Source organism: Pinus tabuliformis, chromosome 1_2, assembly GCF_031772625.1.
Source record: "Pinus tabuliformis cultivar Carrire ecotype Pingquan chromosome 1_2, CPIR1, whole genome shotgun sequence".
Classification (NCBI taxonomy): domain Eukaryota; kingdom Viridiplantae; phylum Streptophyta; class Pinopsida; order Pinales; family Pinaceae; genus Pinus; species Pinus tabuliformis.
This window is the reverse complement of record NC_142298.1, coordinates 848,717,599-848,737,676: the sequence shown is the minus strand read 5'-3', so window position 1 is coordinate 848,737,676 and position 20,078 is coordinate 848,717,599. Positions and strand designations below refer to the sequence as shown.

General features: G+C 36.5%; 1 protein-coding gene across 1 annotated transcript; it reads right to left on the bottom strand.

Moving 5' to 3' along the window:
- Positions 1 to 1,973: 1,973 nt before the first annotated feature.
- Positions 1,974 to 2,694, bottom strand: LOC149208606 (uncharacterized). Its single transcript, XM_089398391.1, has 3 exons — positions 2,539 to 2,694; positions 2,341 to 2,415; positions 1,974 to 2,174 (listed from the first exon to the last, which is right to left on the bottom strand). Exons 1-3 carry the CDS (start codon positions 2,692 to 2,694, stop codon positions 1,974 to 1,976), a joined length of 432 nt encoding a protein of 143 aa, XP_089254517.1.
- Positions 2,695 to 20,078: the final 17,384 nt, after the last annotated feature.

The window sequence follows — 20,078 nt, the reverse complement described above, 5'->3', positions numbered from 1 at the left end:
AATAGGAGAAACATTTTGCATTAACAAAATTACAATTGTTAATAGAATGGAGTCAACACATAGTAAGGTATTTAATAAATAGGTATAATTATAGTCATGATAATAATATCCTCAACATGTTATCAATGAAATAATGTTTTCGTTAGACCTATATAGCATAGGATCCTATATTTGGGAAGACATAGAGATGTTTTATAGTGACTTTATGTAGAATGTGAATGACAATAAATTCAAAAATGGATTTTATTACATGGTTGTTATATGCCCTACCCCGTATTTTGGTCTTACATAGTTAGAACTTCAATTTTACTCATCTCAATAATTCATTTACTAATATATATTTGGACTTAATTAGATTAATATAGGCAATTAAGATATGCACATTTGGACTAATTTATATAATTGATAATATTATTTTTACTACTATATGTGTATGATAATGATAATCGTTTGATTTGATTACCATGAAAATTTAATTGTGAAATTTCAATACATGGATAATAGTTGGCAAGGGTAAAAAAGTGTACATTTTGACCATGAGCTTAGATATGAGCTTTTCCTTAAACATCCACTAAATCTTATCAAAGTCATGCAATTTTCTCGTAATATTCAAACCAAGAATAAAGCTATAGACAATTCTGCCATGGGAGCATGCATAAGAAGTGACAAGTCGCTATTTTACAAAGCTTGATCTCAAATTAGGATACCACCATATCAAATTAAGAAAGAAAATATTCCTAAAACAAGTTTTAGAACACATAAAAGACACTATGGGTTATTGGAAGCAACATTACTTGAAAAAAAAAGGTAATAGTATCTCTTTTAGAGACACTTTAAAATCAATATAAACCATGATAGTGCTTAAAGTGTTTTTTTGGAGCAAAAGTTGTCATCAAACGAGCAACAAAGTTAGGTAGAAAAATTCAAGGGTTTGGTTTTGAAAAGATCTTTCTATAATAGAAGACTCATATTTTATTGTGCCTTCTATTTTAATATGGCAAGAAGAAGCTCATCATGAATGAGAAAATAACAACAATGTTAATCCAAAAATGCAATGTATAAAGAAAAGAATGAACTCTATGGAACAAATATTAAGGGAGTCTCATTGATAAACTCATCAAACTAAACTTCAATGTGGATTCCAAGCGTAATCATAACACTTTAGTCAATGTTTCTTTGGAGTGTTTAAATAAGACCAAGGAAACATTCTATGCCTATACTCATGTCACTTGGGTCACAACATGAGTAATAGAGCAATGGTGAAAGGCACGCACCATGCAACTCCATTGGTGCATGTGAAACTAGTAGAAGATGTTTCCACCATTATGCTTAGAGGGCATTGCCAATGGTTCCTCTAATACTATGTTTCAATTGGAAAGCATACTCATCACGAGATAGCAAGGAAAAACTAAAGCAGTTGTAATTAAGAATTAGTAAAATAGAACAAGATGGTATGACACAAATAATAAGATATAAATTTAGTATGAGATAAGAAAATTGGACCATCATATAAGTAAGTAGTCATAACAAATTAAATAATAAGATATAAATTTAGGATGAGATAAGAAAATTAGACCATCATATAAGTAAGTAGTCATAACACATTATAAATTGTGAAGACTTTGGGAAAATTTAAATATACAGAGTTCAAGGACACTAAACCCATAGACCATGGAGAGAACCATTCTTAAAGCCAACAGCCATTATTCCCATTACTAAAAATTAGTCCATTAGGTTGATTAAAATTGATTTTATATATATATTCTATTCTATTCTATAACAGAAAATATATAGGCAGGTATCTGCATCATGGATATTATGTGTGTTATATGGTATCTTAGTTGTTATGTGCTTCTCACTATTTAACATTTATGTGATGGTATCATAATTGTTATGTATGCTCTATTTACCTTTTTTATATACTGTTTAACTTTAGCCGTCCGTTGTTGATGTCGTTGTTGCTGCCTGGGATCTCAGTGACGTTGCCTCATTTTGCGTAGCGATATGAGCGGTGCTTTTAGTTCTGCAACATCATCAGCGGTGAGTATTGACTTGTTAGGATTCCACACATGTTTTGGCTTCGGTGCTCCAGGCCTTTTACAGGCATTGCCGGGTCTCGATGATCTTCCGACCGGAGTATTATGATCAAAATGCATTTTTCTGGCCTTTGCAACCTGCACCAACCACAAATTCCAAGAAATTTAAGCAATAGTTGTGTTCAGACAACGGTCAATTTATACTGATTCTACTGGTTCGCATAGAATTAGACCAAACAACTAAAAGTTATATTCAACACGTTTGATCTTGAATTAGAAATTGTAATGAGCCGAAAGCCCTTACCGCTTCTCTGACCGTACTTGAAACGCTAGACAGTGGTTCCAGTTCATCGTGACGGAGATTCAATACAATCTGTACCTGTTATGTGGTGTTGTAGAACAAACACATTACTTCCAAATTACAGCAAAACAAATCCAGAAAGCTGAAGGGCAGAATAGCCTCCAAAAATAGCAGAGCAGAAAAGTGCATGGGGAAACATACCAAGACATCTGAGGGCAGAACTAAGTCAGACATCCTCTCTTTGGTAGCAACTGGGAAGGCTTTCACCGGAGCAATGCAGCATTCGTCGTGGGAAGCCTTTTCTGGTGACTGCGTATCATTGGGCAACCAAAATTTCATCCGATTCTCCTTCTCCATCCGCAAATTTTCCTGCAAAACCAAGTTACAAAATGTCACCTGCTCCTGCTTTAGAAAAAAAAGTATAAATGAAACAAAACAGACCCGGGCTGCCTTCTTCTTCTACTGTTCCAATGCCGCCTTTGTCGTCTAGTGCCTTGGAACTCTACAGTCTAAAACGACAAATTTGCAAAACTCGGTGAATTCAGGTGTATGAATGTTGTTGGTGAAAAATAAAGGGTTACCATATATTTATGGCTAAAAACTCCGTGACTCTGTGGACCCATAAATGAGGCGGTCCCACAAACCCTATTGAAATTACAACTCTGTGGACCCAGAAATGAGGCGGTCCCATAAACCCTAAAACAGATTTTTCCACCTCACAGACTGCTTCATTAGACTTCAAATAAACGATGAACAAATGGATTTATGAGCTACTTCCTTTTAGTTGCAGCACGGCCCGTCTACTTCTTTCTTCCCCGTGAAGTCTCATTGCCGGATCGGAGGGCCGGTGCCCTGATCCAGTCTGTGGCCTACGGGTCAGCTCTCGCCGACGTGTGTATTATAAGGACGGGCCCACCATTGTATTGCGTGGCCGACAATTGACTCGTCTGTTAGCGTCGTGAAGCCATTGCACTTAAATGGAACATTTTGCTTGGAATACTGCATGCTCTACGACGCAATACAACGTGAAGCACAATGGTAAATATTCGCCATAAACGAAGATTTCGATGGTAAATATCTAAGGTCAACACTAAGGTTTTCACATTACTTGATGATGCAAATTACATCTATGATAGGAGAGTGGATTCCATATTGATCAAGACAAAATAAAAACTATTCAAGATTGTAATATATATATAAATATTGGAGAATGATAAATATAAGCATAATTTTTATTTAATTTTTTATTTATTTAATTTACTAGATATTTTATTTATTAGTTATTTTTTCTATTATAACAATTTTCATTGAAAACATAAAACACGCCCTTACTAAAAAGTGAATTTAGAAATATGAGTTAATTTTGTTCACTTATGGGGAAAAGTGTAAATATTGATTTTCAAATTTTAATTAATTTTAAATATAAAAGAATTTTAAATATAAAAGATGAGAGTTATATAACTCTTAAATAAAATTAAGAATTATAATATTTAAATAATAAAATTTCAAACAAACAGGTATCTCTTTATATGACTATTCCCATTTTTGAAACGAGTATTCTTTTACGAACTATTAAAAGAGTCCCTCATCCACTATTCTTACAATTCACTACTAAAATCAGACACTAAGACAGAGACATGAAGACAAATACATTACCTTGAATACTATTTGGTCCTCGTCAACATCTTTAGCGATATTCAAAAGCAAGGCTAATATCTTGATCTCATATAGCATATCAAGGAGAGAAAACTTATTAATTTTATTAAATAAATAATGGTTTGAAAAAACAAAGTCTAAAAAAATAATTGTTTTGCTTTGAGTATAATGTTTTTGTTTTGAGTATAAATTTGGCTTTAGGAAAAGAAAATCTTTTATAAATTAGTTTTCAGTCTTTAGTAAATTAACTTCTTTTATAAATTAGATTTTAATCTTTCGAATTAACTTCTTAAATTTAGTTTTTGATTCTTAATAAATTATTTTTTAAATTAGTTTAAATTTTTTAGAAATATTTAACATCTAAAATAAATGTATTGATTTCAACATTACCTTGTTTTCTAAATATTTTAGAAATATTTAATATCTAAATTAAATGCATTGATTTCAATATTATGTTGTTTTCTAAATATTTTGGAAATATTTAACATCTAAATTAAATGCATTGATTTTAGCATTATATTGTTTTCTAAATCTTTCAAAAATATTTAACATCTAAATTAAATGCATTGATTTCCCCATTATGATGATTTCTAAATCTTTTAGAAATATTTATCATCTTCATTAAATGCATTGATTTCAACATTATGTTGTTTCTAAATTAGATCCATGGATTTAAGCATTGAATTTAGTGGATATTAAAAAAATAAAATTGTGATGATTCATTGATTTCTATATTAAAAAATAATTATTTGTGACAATGCATTGATTTCAGCATTATGATGATTTCTAAATCTTTTAGAAATATATATCATCTTAATTAAATGGATTGATTTCTATGTTACAGTAATTGACTTTACCATATCCTCTCATAAAAACAAGATGGATAATGTACATGTTGATTATATAAGAAGACATGCACGTGAACATGTTAGGAAAAAATAACAATGACAAATGAAAAATTTGGGAGAAATGTATGATGAACAAAGAGAAGATAGAAGAAAAAGGAAAAGTAAAGAACGAGAAAATAATCAAGAATATCAAGGAATATATGAACAAAGAAAGGCACAACCGGTGACAGCTGAAGAACATGAAGAACAAGTAAGCACAAGTCAACAAGAAAATCACATGAAAAGACAACCACAGAAGAGGAAGAAGAGAGAAGAGAACGTCAAAGAGAATACCCAAGAAAATATTGACAAAGAAAGGGGCAATAAATAATAGAAGAAAATTCGCAACAAAGAATAGTGACAAGTATACAAGAAGAAAAAGAGAGAAGAGAATGTCATAGACAACATCAAAGAGCATATAGAGAAAGAAAGATGCAACAAATAATAGAAGAAAATGCACAACAAAGAAAAAATCAACAACAAAATCTAGAGGACATGACAAATGAAGAGCATGAAGACCAAATAAAGGCACTATAAATGACAAGTGTACAAGAAGAAGAGAGAAGAGAATTTCATAGACAAAATCAAAGAGCATATAAAGAAAAGAAAAGCACAACAAAGAATAGAAGAAAATGCACAACAAAGAGAAAATCAACAAAAAGATATAGAGGATATGATAAACAAAGAGCATGAAGACAAAATAAAGACACTAGAAATGACAAGTGTACAAGAAGAAGAAGAGAGAAGAGAACATCATAAACAATGTCAAAGAGCATATAGAGAAAGAAAGACGCAACAAATAATAGAAGAAAATACACAACAAAGAGAAAATCAACAAAACAATATAGAGAATATGACAAATGAAGAGCATGAAGACCAAATAAATTCACTAGAAATGACAAGTGTAGAAGAAGAAGAAGAGAGAAGAGAATTTCATAGCCAACATCAAAGAGCATATAGAGAAAGACGTAAGCGATAAAGAATAGAAGAATATGCACAACAAATAGGAAATCAACAGAAAAAAACTAGGGTAAATGACAACTAAGGAGCATGAAGAACAGAGAAAAACAATGGAAGTGACAACCAAAGAACATGATGAATAGAGAAAGGAACTAAAAATAACAAGTGCACAAGAAAAATAAGAAAGTATAAAACGTTACAGAATATCAAAGAGCATATTGACAAAGAAAGGCACACCAAAGACTAGAAGAAAATGCACAACAAAGAGAAAATCAACAAAAAAATCTAGAAGAAATTACAACTAAAGAGCATGAAGAATGTACAAAGGAACTAGAAATGACAACCAAAAAAGAGTAGGAAGAGAGAAGAGCATGTCAAAGAGAATACCAAACAGATTACTAACAAAGAAATACACAACAAAGAATAGAAGAAAATTCACAACCAAGAATTCATCAGCACATCAACAATGCTTCATGAAGCCATCACATCAACTCTAGAGGACACAAGTTTTTATGTGGAAACCTTTATGGAAGAAACCCAAAATTTGTTGTTGTTCTTCTTCAATTCAATTCATTGCATATATTTGTAAGAAATGACCTACTATAGGAACCCACCCCCACGATATACAAGTAACTACTTGTGTGATGGCCCAGCCCCCAACGTTTACAAACGTGTGGAAACTTGACGTGTGTAGCTGGAATCATGTCAATACTTACAGGCCCTCTCGACCCTTCGGTGATCAAACTCGGGTTAGGTTAGCTGTCGTGTCCATGTGTAATGATATCAAATCTCCGTATGTTTTGACTCGGTTGCAATCTGTGGGTCTTGATTGTTGTCCCTCCTCTCCGGTTGAGGGTTGCCACCTGTCGGTTCTTCCGGTCTATCCGCTCCCGCCTTTTGTTAAACCCTAATCCTCGTTTTTGTGTCACTTTGTTTCCTCCCCGTGCTCGACTCGAGCTCTGCTCCGTTGGGTTTGTTGGTGGTTCACCGTGTTCGGCCCTGAGCTCTGCTCCGTGGTGGTTTTTGCTGGAGGTTCACTGTGCTCGATTTCTGAACGCTGCTCCGTTGTGGGTTACTGGTGGTTTATTGTGCTCGTCTCTGAGCTCTGCTCCATTGTGGTTTTCCGGTGCCTTCGGGCTTTCTCTGCTCTGAATATGAACTTTCTAGGCACGCGTTGCCTCGCTGGTTCCCTACTCTGTGTAATGGTAGGTGGGTTGTTTTTGTGGGTGATTTCTGTCACATGGGTTGTTTCTCAGCTCTGATAATTAGTTGTTTGTAACTGTGACAGGGTATCCACAACTTCGGCACTTCCGGTTCGGTGCGTTCGTCCTCGCCTCCAAAGGTAAGCAACGGTTCTATGCTTTACTCTGCCTCCACTTCTGTTACAGTTTCTTACGGTTCCTGCTCCTTGTCTCAGGCTTGGCTTGTTGGGTTCGGTTCCGCTAAGTTGCCTTGTCAACTACTGGTAAGTATTATGACTTTCGTGGCTTCTTTCATTCGTTGTGTTATCTAGTTTTTCATTTCCCGTACTCTGCACTAACCCTCATACACTTTCACTTGCAAGTTGCTATGGTGGCTGGCCGTCGAGGGTTTGCCCACGTTCAACCTTCGGTCATCAGTTCGAACCCAACTAGTCTCGCAAAACGGGTAGGGTCTTTTCCGACCTTAGTTTAGTTGTTAGGCTATGGAGGGTTTGGAAGTCTTGGTTCTGGTTCTGTTGTGGTTGCAACTTTTGAGTCGTAGTTGGCTGTGCTTCTTCCTGCGCTCTGTGGCTCGTATAGCCCTGCTCTGTTGTAATAATTTAAATGGCTACGTTTAGAAAGAGTTTGCTTTTGGGCGAGTGCTATTCACTTAGGAAGTTTTGTAATATGCTTTGTTTGTAACAAACGATGGTTGTGTGGTGAATCACATTAAACTATTTTCCCTTCCTTGTGTTCTGTATTTACGTTAACTTATAAATGGAACGAAACAGAATGTTGTATTCTCGGTACCTGGTTGTTGTCGCGACAGTTGAATGGTTCTTCACTTTTGTTTGCTGGGTATGACTGTTTGTAGCAACACCTTTTGCGACAGTTGGATGGTTCTTCACTTTTGTTTGCTAGGAATGACTATCTGCAGTAACACCTTTTGGTCTTCTCGTGTCCTGTTACAGCTTGGTAGCTTGTCATTTCTAATGCGTTTTAAAACATACAGAAAGAAATATGAATGCGTATAGAATAATAAACAGTGGGTCATTTGTTGGCAAAAGTAAATATTTGATTGTTTGTATTACAGAGGATTTATTTTACTGTGCGTTTCTTGTGCCGGAGGTTCTCCCCCCACTATCTTTTTTTCTCTGTTTTTAACACCTGATAAGCATAACTGCTTCCATTTTCGGTTGAACTGTCCAACTAAAACTTGTACAACTGCCAACCAGTTTCTTTTTACAAAAATGTTAATTAACTGTTGTTTATCTCCTAAACTAAAACAACTCACAATTGTAATTCTATGGTCTCTAACGACATTCTGGGAAAATGAAACAAATAATAAAGAAAATCGAAAACAATGACAAGTCTAATAACCTGTCCAGCTATGCATGTAGTCTTTGGCTTGTTCTTGTTCTCTCTACGAGACAGTCAACCGCCTTCTGTCTCCTCGGAGCTGGATGCTCCTGCATCAGGCTCCCGGGGTGGCAAAAAGTCATGGCTCCGTTCCATGAGGTCGTCGACAGAATAGCCTGCTTTCTGTATCTGCGTTGCGTTGAGCCACGAACTGTCCTCTATCGGACGGTCCTTCCACTTGATCAAGTATCACAGATATTCTTTCCTGCGCGTGCGCCTAGCTACCTGTGTGTCAATAATCCTGTCGATCTCAAGGGGTTGTGCCGTTGGCATCTGTCTCATCCATGAACTTTCCTCACAACTGGTGTCCCGCGGTGGCTTTGCTGCTGTATTGTCTTCCGGATCAGCGACATAAGGGAACAGATCTGCCACGTTAAAAATGGGAGAAATACCGATCCCTGGTGGCAACTGTAGCTCATAGGCATTTGCAGAAAATTTGCGTATGATTTTGCAGGGACCGATCTTTTTAAATTTTAACTTGTTGTACTCCCGTTTTGGAAACCGCTCCTTACGTAAATACGCAAGGACTTCATCTCCAACATTAAACTGAACTTCCCGACGGTTTGAATCAGCTCGTTGTTTATACTTTTGACTGTTGTCCTGTAGTTTCAGCTTTACCTGCTCATGTAAGTTGCTCATTGCTTGTGCGAAATCTTCCCCATCAGCACTTCATTTTTCGAGCTTCCCCAAATCTCGTAATTCATGCACTCCGCGTGGATGCATGCCATACAAAATCTGGAAAGGACTATAACCGGTGCTGCGATTAGGTGAATCGTTATATGCGAATTCCGCCTGCGCTAGTACACGGTCCCACGTCCGTGAATTCTCGCCTATTAAACTCCGGAGCAAATTTCCCAAACTCCTGTTTACCACTTCAGTTTGGCCATCAGTCTGCGGGTGATAAGCGGAGCTGAACTGTAATTGGGTGTTCAACCTTTTCCACAGGGTTCGCCAAAAATTACCGGTGAACTTTACGTCCCTGTCAGAGATGATGGACCTTGGAAGTCCATGTAGTCAAACGATCTCAGTGAAAAACAAATGGGCTACATAAGTAGCATCATTGGTCTTCTTGCAAGGTACAAAGTGCACCATCTTTGAAAATCGATCTACCACAACCATTACTGAATCAAAACCCCGCTGTGTCTTACGCAAGCCCAGAACAAAATCCAAGCTGACAGAGTCCCATGGTCGGCTCGGAATGGGTAATGGCAAATAAAGACCTGTATTTTGACTGTGACCCTTTGCCAGTTGACAAACCTTGCACCTACTGACGTACCGTTGTACATCCCGTTGCAATTTTGGCCAAAAATAGAAATGCCGTACTTGTGCAATTGTCTTGTCTATACCAAAGTGTCTAGCCAGACCCCCACTATGTTTTTCCTGAATAATGTTCTCTCGCATAGAGCAGTTGGGAATACATAACTGTCCTCCTTTAAACAGCAACCCTTCCTGTAAATTGTAGTCCAACCACAGGCTACTGTTTCTCAACAGAGGGTTTTGGCAAGCCTCATAGGCCTCCTTAAAATCTGCATCTGTTTGATACAGTTCCCTCAGGTGCTCAAAGCCCAAAACCTGCATCGTACTTTCCTGTAAGAGTAGGGTCCTCCTACTCAGCGCATCTGCCACCTTGTTCGCTTGCCCACTAATATGTTTTAGTACAAATGTGAAATTCTGCAGGTACTCAACCCATGCTGCATGCTTATGGTTCAATTTATGTTGCTGCATAATGTACTGTAACGCAGAGTTATCCGTAAATAAAAAAAACTCATTACCTAACAGATAATGCCTCCAATGCTTTAATGCTTGTATAATTGCGTAGAACTCTTTGTCATAGGTTGAGTATTTCTGTCTACTCTCGTTTAGCTTTTCACTGAAATATGCGACTGGTCTATCCTCCTGACTAAGTACTGCCCCAATGGCTGTTCCACTGGCATCACAACGAACTTGAAAGAGTTTGTTGAAGTCAGGCAGCCTCAATATCGGCCTTTCAGTAATCTTCCTTTTCAAAATCTGAAAATCACTTTCCGCTGCTTTGGTCCAGTGAAAAGGCTGATTTTCCTTCTCGATCGTATCCAGCATAGGTGCGCAGATCTCACTGAAATTCCTGATGAATTTCCTGTAAAAACTTGCTAGTCCGTGGAAACTTTGGACTTCAAATAAACTTCTTGGAGAAGGCCAACTGACTATAGCTGCCACCTTTTCTGGGTCCATCTTCAGTTCATTTTCTGCAATTACGAAACCCAGGTACACTAACTCCCGCTGAAAAAAAGTACACTTTTTCAGATTGATCAGCAGCTTGTTTTGCTGCAGCTTCCTCAACACACTTCGAACATGCTTGAAATGTTCTTCCCTAGTCTTACTAAAAATCAGAATGTCATCCAGGTAAACTATTACGAACTTCCCAATGAATTCTTTCAGCACCTCATTCATCAGGCGCATGAATGTACTAGGAGCATTGCTCAACCCAAATGGCATCTCCAGCCACTCATATAGGCCTTCATTCGTCTTGAAAGCAGTCTTCCACTCATCTCCTTCCCGAATTCGGATCTGGTGATATCCACTCTTCAAGTCAATCTTCGAGAAATAAGCCGCCCCACTCAAACAGTCCATCATATCGTCCATTCTCGGTAAGGGAAACCTGTACCTAAGAGTAATTTTATTAATAGCTCTGGAATCTGTGCACATTCGCCATTCTCCTCCTTTATTTGGAGCCAAAACGGTTGGTACTACACAGGGGCTCATGCTCTCTCTAATCAATCCTTTGTCTAACAACTCCTGGACCTGTTTCCTGATTTCTTCATGGTCCTTAGGGCTCATACAATAAGCTGCTTTATTTGGCAGACTTGCCCCTGGTATAAAGTCAATACAGTGACTAATACCTCTCGTGGGTGGTAGTTCATCCGGAAGGTCATCCACCACGATGTCTCCAAATTCCTGCAACATCTTTTGGATTTCCTCGAGAAAATCTGCAATCTGCGTATGCAATATCACTTCCTTTGGTCTTCTTATGACAACGAAATTTACATCACTGTCCTCAATCTGTTTTATAAATTCTTTTCCCCCCATCAACAATGCTTTTACCCCGCTGGTTTCAGCTGCACTTTCCTCTTTGATGGGTACAAGCGTGTGCTTGATCCCATCTTTGACGAACTTATAACAATTTGTTTTTCCGTCATGAACTGCGCTTCTGTCAAACTGCCAGGGTCGTCCTAGCAGTATATGACAGACATCCATTGGCATAACATCGCAGATAATTTTATCCTTATACCTGCCTATCTGAAACTCCACCTCACACTGTTCATCAACTAACAGTTGATGTCCTTTCTGCAGCCATGACACTTTGTAGGGAGTGGGGTGCTTCAACTTTTTCAATCCCAGTTTCTCCACCATCTCTACAGCCACTAAATTGTCGGTACTTCCACTGTCGATGATCAGCTTGCAGCACTTACCCTGTGACTTGCAAACAGTTCGGAACAAAGCCTTTCGCTGGTCAGGTTCTGCAATTTCTTTTGCTGGTTTTAACAGCACCTTATTCAACACCAAAGCTTCACCCGTCTCTGGTGCGTTCTCCACTTCCTGAGGTGTTGCCTCAGCATCCTCTGGCTGAGCAACATAAGCTCCTCTTCCACCTACCGGTTCACCTTCAGGACAGTCATACAACTTGTGTCCCAACTTGTGGCAACGATAGCACTGGACAGTTCCCCTGCCCCGACCATTTCCTCGCCCTCGCTGAGCTGGTCGTCCTCCTCTAGTGCTATTGTCCTTCTCTGCTGTGCCAGCAGACTTAGAACTGCTGCCTTCCTCACTTGAACCTGTACCTCTACCTCTGCCAAAAACCTTACCTTTCCCTCTGCCAGTTCCGCCTCCTCTCCTGGCATTTTGTTTTCTGTTAATTTTCTCCTCCGCCTTTAGTGCAAACTGGTAAGCTTCATCCAAAGTTCTGGGCGAGAGGATACCGATTTCATCCAGTATTTCCCCCCTCAACCCATTCACAAATCTGGCTGTCTTTTCTGGGGTATCTTCCACATACCCTGCTCGCAGATTCAACTTATAGAATTCTTCTGTAAATTCCTTAACAGTCATCCCTCTTTGTTTCAAGTTCTGCACCTGTCTATACAACATGATCTGATAATATTTCGGCATAAATTTTTCCTTCAGTTTTGCCTCCATTCTGGCCCACTTCTTTATAGGTTGTTTGTGTAGCCTTTTCCTTTCCACCTGAATGCTGTCCCACCACAAGGACGCATGTCCTTTCAGCTTTGTGGTGGCGAACTTCACTTGTTTGTCCTCACTGGTTTCCTCAAGCTCAAAATATTTATTTACTTCACTCAACCAATCCAGTAACACATCTGCAGACAAACTTCCGTCATAAGTGGGTAGCTCATGCTTTGGCTTATGACTCGACAACAAAATTGACTTTAGTAACCGGAATTCTGGTGTCACCCCTTCAAACTCATCTTCTGGTTCTGCCACATCTTCATCACTATCATCTGTTGGGTCTCTCCTTCCCCCAGCTTCTACTACTGCCAATCTTTCACGCAAAACGCGAATCTCCTCACGGAGTCCCTCTTCTGCTATCCTCTGGACCACTCTTCCTCTTCCTCTTCTGCCAACCTCCATTTGCTCCTACTCGACAACCTGGCTCTGATACCACTTTTGATGGCCCAACCCCCAACGTTTACAAACGTGTGGAAACTTGACGTGTGTAGCTGGAATCACGTCAATACTTACAGGCCCTCTCGACCCTTCGGTGATCAAACTCGGGTTAGGTTAGCTGTCGTGTCCATGTGTAATGATATCAAATCTCCGTATGTTTTGACTCGGTTGCAATCTGTGGGTCTTGATTGCTGTCCCTCCTCTCCGGTTGAGGGTCGCCACCTGTCGGTTCTTCTGGTCTATCTGCTCCCGCCTTTTGTTAAACCCTATTCCTCGTTTTTGTGTCACTTTGTTACCTCACCGTGCTCGACTCTGAGCTCTGCTTCGTTGGGTTTGTTGGTGGTTCACTGTGTTCGGCCCTGAGCTTTGCTCCGTAATGGTTTTTCCTGGAGGTTCACTGTGCTCGATTTCTGAACGCTGCTCCGTTGTGGGTTACTGGTGGTTTACTGTGCTTGTCTCTGAGCTCTGCTCCATTGTGGTTTGCCGGTGCCTTCGGGCTTTCTCTGCTCTGTGCATGAACTTTCTATGCACGCGTTAGCCTTGCTGGTTCCCTGCTCTGTGTGATGGTAGGTTGGTTGTTTTTGTGGGCGATTTCTGTCACATGGGTTGTTTCTCGGCTCTGATAATTAGTTGTTTGTAACTGTGACAGGGTATCCACAACTTTGGCGCTTCCGGTTCGGTGCGTTCGTCCTCGCCTCCAAAGGTAAGCAACGGTTCTATGCTTTACTCTGCCTCCACTTCTGTTACAGTTTCTTACGGTTCCGCTCCTTGTCTCAGGCTTGGTTTGTTGGGTTCGGTTCCGCTGAGTCGCCTTGTCAACTACTGGTAAGTATTATGACTTTCGTGGCTTCTTTCATTCGTTGTGTTATCTCGTTTTTCATTTCCCGTGCTCTGCACTAACCCTCATCCACTTTCACTTGCAGGTTGCTATGGTGGCTGGCCGCCGAGGGTTTGCTCACTCTCAACCTTCGGTCTTCAGTTCGAACCCAACCAGTCTCGTAAAACGGGTAGGGTCTTTCCGACCTTAGTTTAGTTGTTAGGTTATGGAGGGTTCGGAATGTCTTGGTTCCTGTTCTGTTATGGTTACAACATTTGAGTCGTAGTTGGCCGTGCTTCTTCCTGCGTTCTGTGGCTCGTATAGCCCTGCTCTGTTGTAATAATTTAAATGGCTACGTTTTGAAAGAGTTTGTTTTTGGGCGAGTGCTATTCGCTCAGGAAGTTTTGTAATATGCTTTGTTTGTAACAACCAATGGTTGTGTGGTGAATCACGTTAAGTTATTTTCCCTTCCTTGCATTCTGTACTTATATTAACTTATAAATGGAATGAAACAAAATGTTGTATTCTCGGTACCTGGTTGTTGTCGGCGACAGTTGAATGGTTCTTCACTTTTGTTTGCTGGGTATGACTGTCTGTAGCAACACCTTTTGCGACAGTTGGATGGTTCTTCACTTTTGTTTGCTGGGAATGACTATCTGTAGTAACACCTTTTGGTCTTCTCGTGTCCTGTTACAGCTTGGTAGCTTGTCGTTTCAAATGCGTTTTAAAACATACAGAAAGAAATATGAATGCGTATAGAATAATAAACAGTGGGTCATTTGTTGGCAAAAGTAAATATTTGATTGTTTGTATTACAGAGGATTTATTTTACTGTGCGTTTCTTGTGCCGGAGGTTCTCCCCCCACTATCTTTTTTTCTCTGTTTTTAACACCTGATAGGCATAACTACTTCCATTTTCGGTTGAACTGTCCAACAAAAACTTGTACAACTCCCAACCAGTTTCTTTTTACAAAAATGTTAATTAACTGTTGTTTATCTCCTAAACTAAAACAACTCACAATTGTAATTCTATGGTCTCTAACGACATTCTAGGAAAATGAAACAAATAATAAAGAAAATCGAAAACAATGACAAGTCTAATAACCTGTCCAGCTATGCATGTAGTCTTTGGCTTGTTCTTGTTCTCTCTACGAGACAGTCAACCGCCTTCTGTCTCCTCGGAGCTGGATGCTCCTGCATCATTGTGGTAGGCTACAACCTGGTTGAGGCACCAACCTTGAAAATGTGCAAGAAACTACTTAGTATAAGATAAAAAGTGTTTGAAGCACTAACGTCAAATACATATTTTTAAAAAGTGTGAAAACAAATTTATAATGATACACAAAGGGGTATTCATTTAATGAAAATTATATCCATTGCAACAAAACCTCGCGATAAAATAAAACAACCTAGAAAACCTACAAGAATAATGTTGTTGAGAATCAAACTTATGTTTTTTTGTATAATTGTTGTAAACTAACTTTTAACTAGAAACCATGAATATATAACCAAGTTGCGGAGTTAAGCATCTCTACCTTTAAAAGTGTTGTTGACACATTGTAGAAGAAAAGTCTTGAAAAGTGATAGCAATGTAAACTCAGCAATCTTTAAACGACAGATGGAGGTAAATTACACAATGAGCTTCCACCTATAGTGTTAATCAATTGAGAAAGGTGGAGAGATGTTGAAAAAGGAGTAAAACCCTAGCTGCAAAGTGACATAGTTAAGGAGAAATTAAAAATGAGAAACACAATGGAGGTGTGGAACCCGAAGCAATAATATTAAAACGAGCCTAAAACCCTAATCGTATAATGACCATCAATTTTTTTGTAAGGCACCCGAATCGTTGGATCCATTACCACAATATGGTAAACATAGCCATAGGAATTTGTTTCTTGGCCTGACTAAGAAAACCCTTGAAGCTTAATTATAACATAAATAATTGAAGAAACATACTTTAATAAAAGTAAAAATACATTGAATATACGATCCTAGGAAAAGTCCAATAAGTTAAGAGGTTAAATATACTATGTTACAACAAAAACGTGGAATTAACATAAGAAATAAAGTTATGTCGACATGTTGTAGATCAATTATAGAATAAATTTGAAATATTTGATTGTTTGGACCAGAGGTTCATCTTAATTTTAGATAAAATATATCATCACTACTTATGATCACTTTGAAGGTCAAACTATATATATATATATATATATATATATATATATATATATATATATTCACATGTCTATTATAACTAGAAATAAATCTATATTCATAGATTTATATTCATATATTTTTAAAGAGGGTTAGAAACAAATATATAATTATAAACAAAAGCTTATTCATTTAAATATGAGAAACATGAATAAAGAACTAAGGAATAACCAAAGTTGAAATTTGGAATATATAGATATAAAGCTAAATGAATAAGTTGTGGGAAAAGAAATAATAATGCCACAAGACTTTCATCAAGGAATTTAGAGATCTTTAGTAAACAAAAGAGTGGAGGACATTATATTGTACAATGGAACGCTTACTGAACAAAGTGATATTATTACTACTAAAAGAAAATATTATTAGAAGTGAGGATATTTTCTATTCTCTTGTGCTATGAATGAGGAATAAAGTAGCATACCTTGTTTCATCTCCTTATAAACAACCTACTAACAAGAAAACAAAAGATCCTATTTGGTCATACTTTAATACCATCAAGAAAATATACATTAGGAAAAGTTGTTAGTAAATATATCTTTCTCATTAGGATTTGATAAGGTAGTTAAAATGTAAAGGAATTGATTTATTAGAGGTCCTATCAAATGAATTATAAATTAAAATGTCTCAAAACACATGCTTGAACATTTGTTCTATTGCCTCAAAAGATACTTAATATATACAATTTTCCTTCTCTAACTATCAACAATAATAAGGCTTGGTAACATCATTTTTCCAATGTAACCAAGAAATAATGAATTTTGTTGATTACACTAGTTTTATGAAAAAATTTCATTATAAGTAAAGTTAATACCTAAGAAAACATAACACCATTTGAAACTAAACCTTAAACTTATAACTTAAAAGAAACATTCTTACAATATTGGAGTTTTAGATTTCATTATTGAAATAACTTTTAATCATGAACAAATGACTTTTCATTCACTAAAATGGTTGTAGGTAGACCTTCCTATTGCTTTTAGAGTAATATGTGAGGTATGACAGTGGAATTTTACTCATTTTTACTTAACTTGTTGTAGAATCATGTGATGTTTCACTCATATGCAACTTGTGAAAAATATCACCAACTATTAAATTTTTATTATCATAATGAAATAGATGACATGGATTCTTTTCATATTCATTCTGAGGGTTTTCAATTTCATCCTTATTATCAAGGCATTATGTTAATAAGTTTACATAGATAAACTATTATATAAGAATTTATTTGCATTGACATCAAATACATACGCACATTTATGATAAATAGGAGAAATCAAATCAAAATATAAAAATTCTCATAGATGACATAAAAGAATATATGTTCTTCCATTATTCCTATTGGGTGTATTTTTATGCCTATAACAAAGATGATTTAAATCTATAAAAAATTTGCAAGGCTATCTTTTAGAAATAATTTCCTATGATATTCCTTCATGATAATCAACAATGTCTTCCTCTCCCATTTTCACTTTTTTGCACTTGCTTCATTGTTGTAAAAGTCCTTGGAAGAGCAAGAAGTATAAATCGGTATCCTTGGAACTATATGTAGAATTATCTAATAGAATAGATTCTAACCATTATCCAAATGTATCTTAATTATCATGAATAGGAGACTTTTGGCTTACCATAAGGGTTGCACATATGTCCTCATCTTGCTTGGAAAGTAAGATGTGAGGCATTAAATTGGATTGTTCCTCCAATCTTCTTAATGTGTTTATAGAATCATGTGATGTCTAACTCACATGAAATCTATGAATAATACCATCATCTATTGAATTTTTATCATCCTAATTAAATAGCTAATATGTGTCTTTTTCATACTTTTTTTTAGGGTTTTCAATTTTATCCTCATGAATAAGGCACGATATTATGATTTTTCATATAAAATGTTTATTAGATAATAATTCGTTTTCATTGGCATCCAATACCTATTCAAATTTATGATTAATACGAGAAATCATATAATTACTATAAACTACATCATTAAATGTCAAAGTATGAAAATCTCCAGTGATAGATTCATCAATTGTGTTTTTCCTGAAAAGCTAGTCACATGGGTGTATGCTTATGACTAACAAGGCTTAAATCATATTCATTAAAAGTATAATGATTAATTTCTGGAACAGCAAGGAATATTCTACTCTTGAAATTTTGCAAGGATTCTTTTAGAAATATTGTCCTTGGACATTTCTTTTCAATAATCGATATTGTATTCGTCACCCCTTGACTTTTTGTTACAAATTTTATGTAGTTTTAGTTGAGTGTGCACCTACTTCAATGTGTATTTGATAAATAGGACTATGAAATGGTTTTTTATGATTTTCACAAGGTAATAACAAAATATGTCTATCATGCTCAAAATATGTAAAATAAAGAAAAAACCCTTTTAAATAGACAAGAAATAAAAGAAGAGGGCTAAGAAATAAAATTAAAGATTTTGAAGCAAAAGATTCAACATATAGTTGACCATTTTGCAGTAAGCTAAATATTTTCTTGTAATAATTTATACACGTGTTGATAAGATCTTATTCATGGTTAGGTTATAGAGCTATTAATATTTTCCACTTACAATGGAAAATAAATCTTTCACTTTAATCCTTGACAACACTGCTAAAACATATGTTGTTCTTCAGGTTGATCTTGGTTAAGATATTCCCTTAGAAATTTAATAAGAAGAAAGTGTATTAAATATATATAAATGAATTTATCGCATACATGAAAACAATAAGCTGATCATGTAAATCTAATAACTTAGAATGACAACCATGACCTTTTTAAAATTTGATGTGGGATAAATGTATTTATCATAATAGATAGGTGATAAAATACATATGAGCTAGATTATATTAATATATTATTTTTCAACCATATTAATGCTTTTAGGGTATAATATTTAGACGAATTAGCAAAATGGAGGAAGATGGAAGAGTAGAGGAGATAGGAAAAAAAATGTTGCTCATGCTCTAGATGAAATTTCAAACTGGTTCTAAATCATTGTACCTGGATTCCATTGAGGCTAGAGTCCACTTCTAGCCAGACACCATCACATATTTTTTGGATTTCATCGCACAATACTAAGCTTGGCACCAATATGTGACCAAGAGACATCAATTGGAAGTGGCTGAGCTAGTGTTTCCCCAAACTCAAGCATGATAGTGTTTTGTCTTGATAGGTTGTCTAGTTGGCTCTACCCTATTTTGTCTTATATGTGTATGAGTGTATTGTAATATTATTGGTAATTAATTTGTAAGTGGTATTCCAAGTGTCAATCTTGGAATGTGAAAAGACACAATGTGATGTAATGAGTTATTTTGTAACGAAGTTGAAGAGTCATAAGGGAAGTCCAAGAGTCATAGAAGCAAGTTGAAGAGTCACCCCTTCCTGTTATAAATATAGCCTCATAACTCATGTAAAGGGATTTTGGGAGCCAAGCATTTGGCTAGGCTTAGGCTTAAAATTAGGAGCTTGTAATTTTGTTAAAGCCTTGGCTTCTCTGTAACATAGAGGGAGTACATTTCTTTGGAGGAGGAGGTGATGTTGACCTCATGTTCCACTTTTGGGGATAGCGGTCTATCAATGGTGCACGTATGATTGAACCTTTCACTTAATAAAAAGCTTAGACGTGACATGTTTTCATGCATATGTTGTAAATTCAACATGACTATTCTCATTATGTTTGTAATATATTTTATTTAACTTATTATTATGCTTATAAACTATTTCGTTTACATTAGTAAAAATCTTGTTGAATGTGTGTTGTTGTTTAATTCATCATTGTTAACTTATGAGCTATTTTGCATATTAGTTTGTGATGTCATTTATGCTCGTGTGTTCCTTTCAATCTATGTACTATTACAGGGTTTTAGGCAGCTCACTCATTTTCCCTTTCACGTTGCAGAACCTTCATGCATCGCACTTGACTCTCCATAGAGTCACACACTTGTTCTC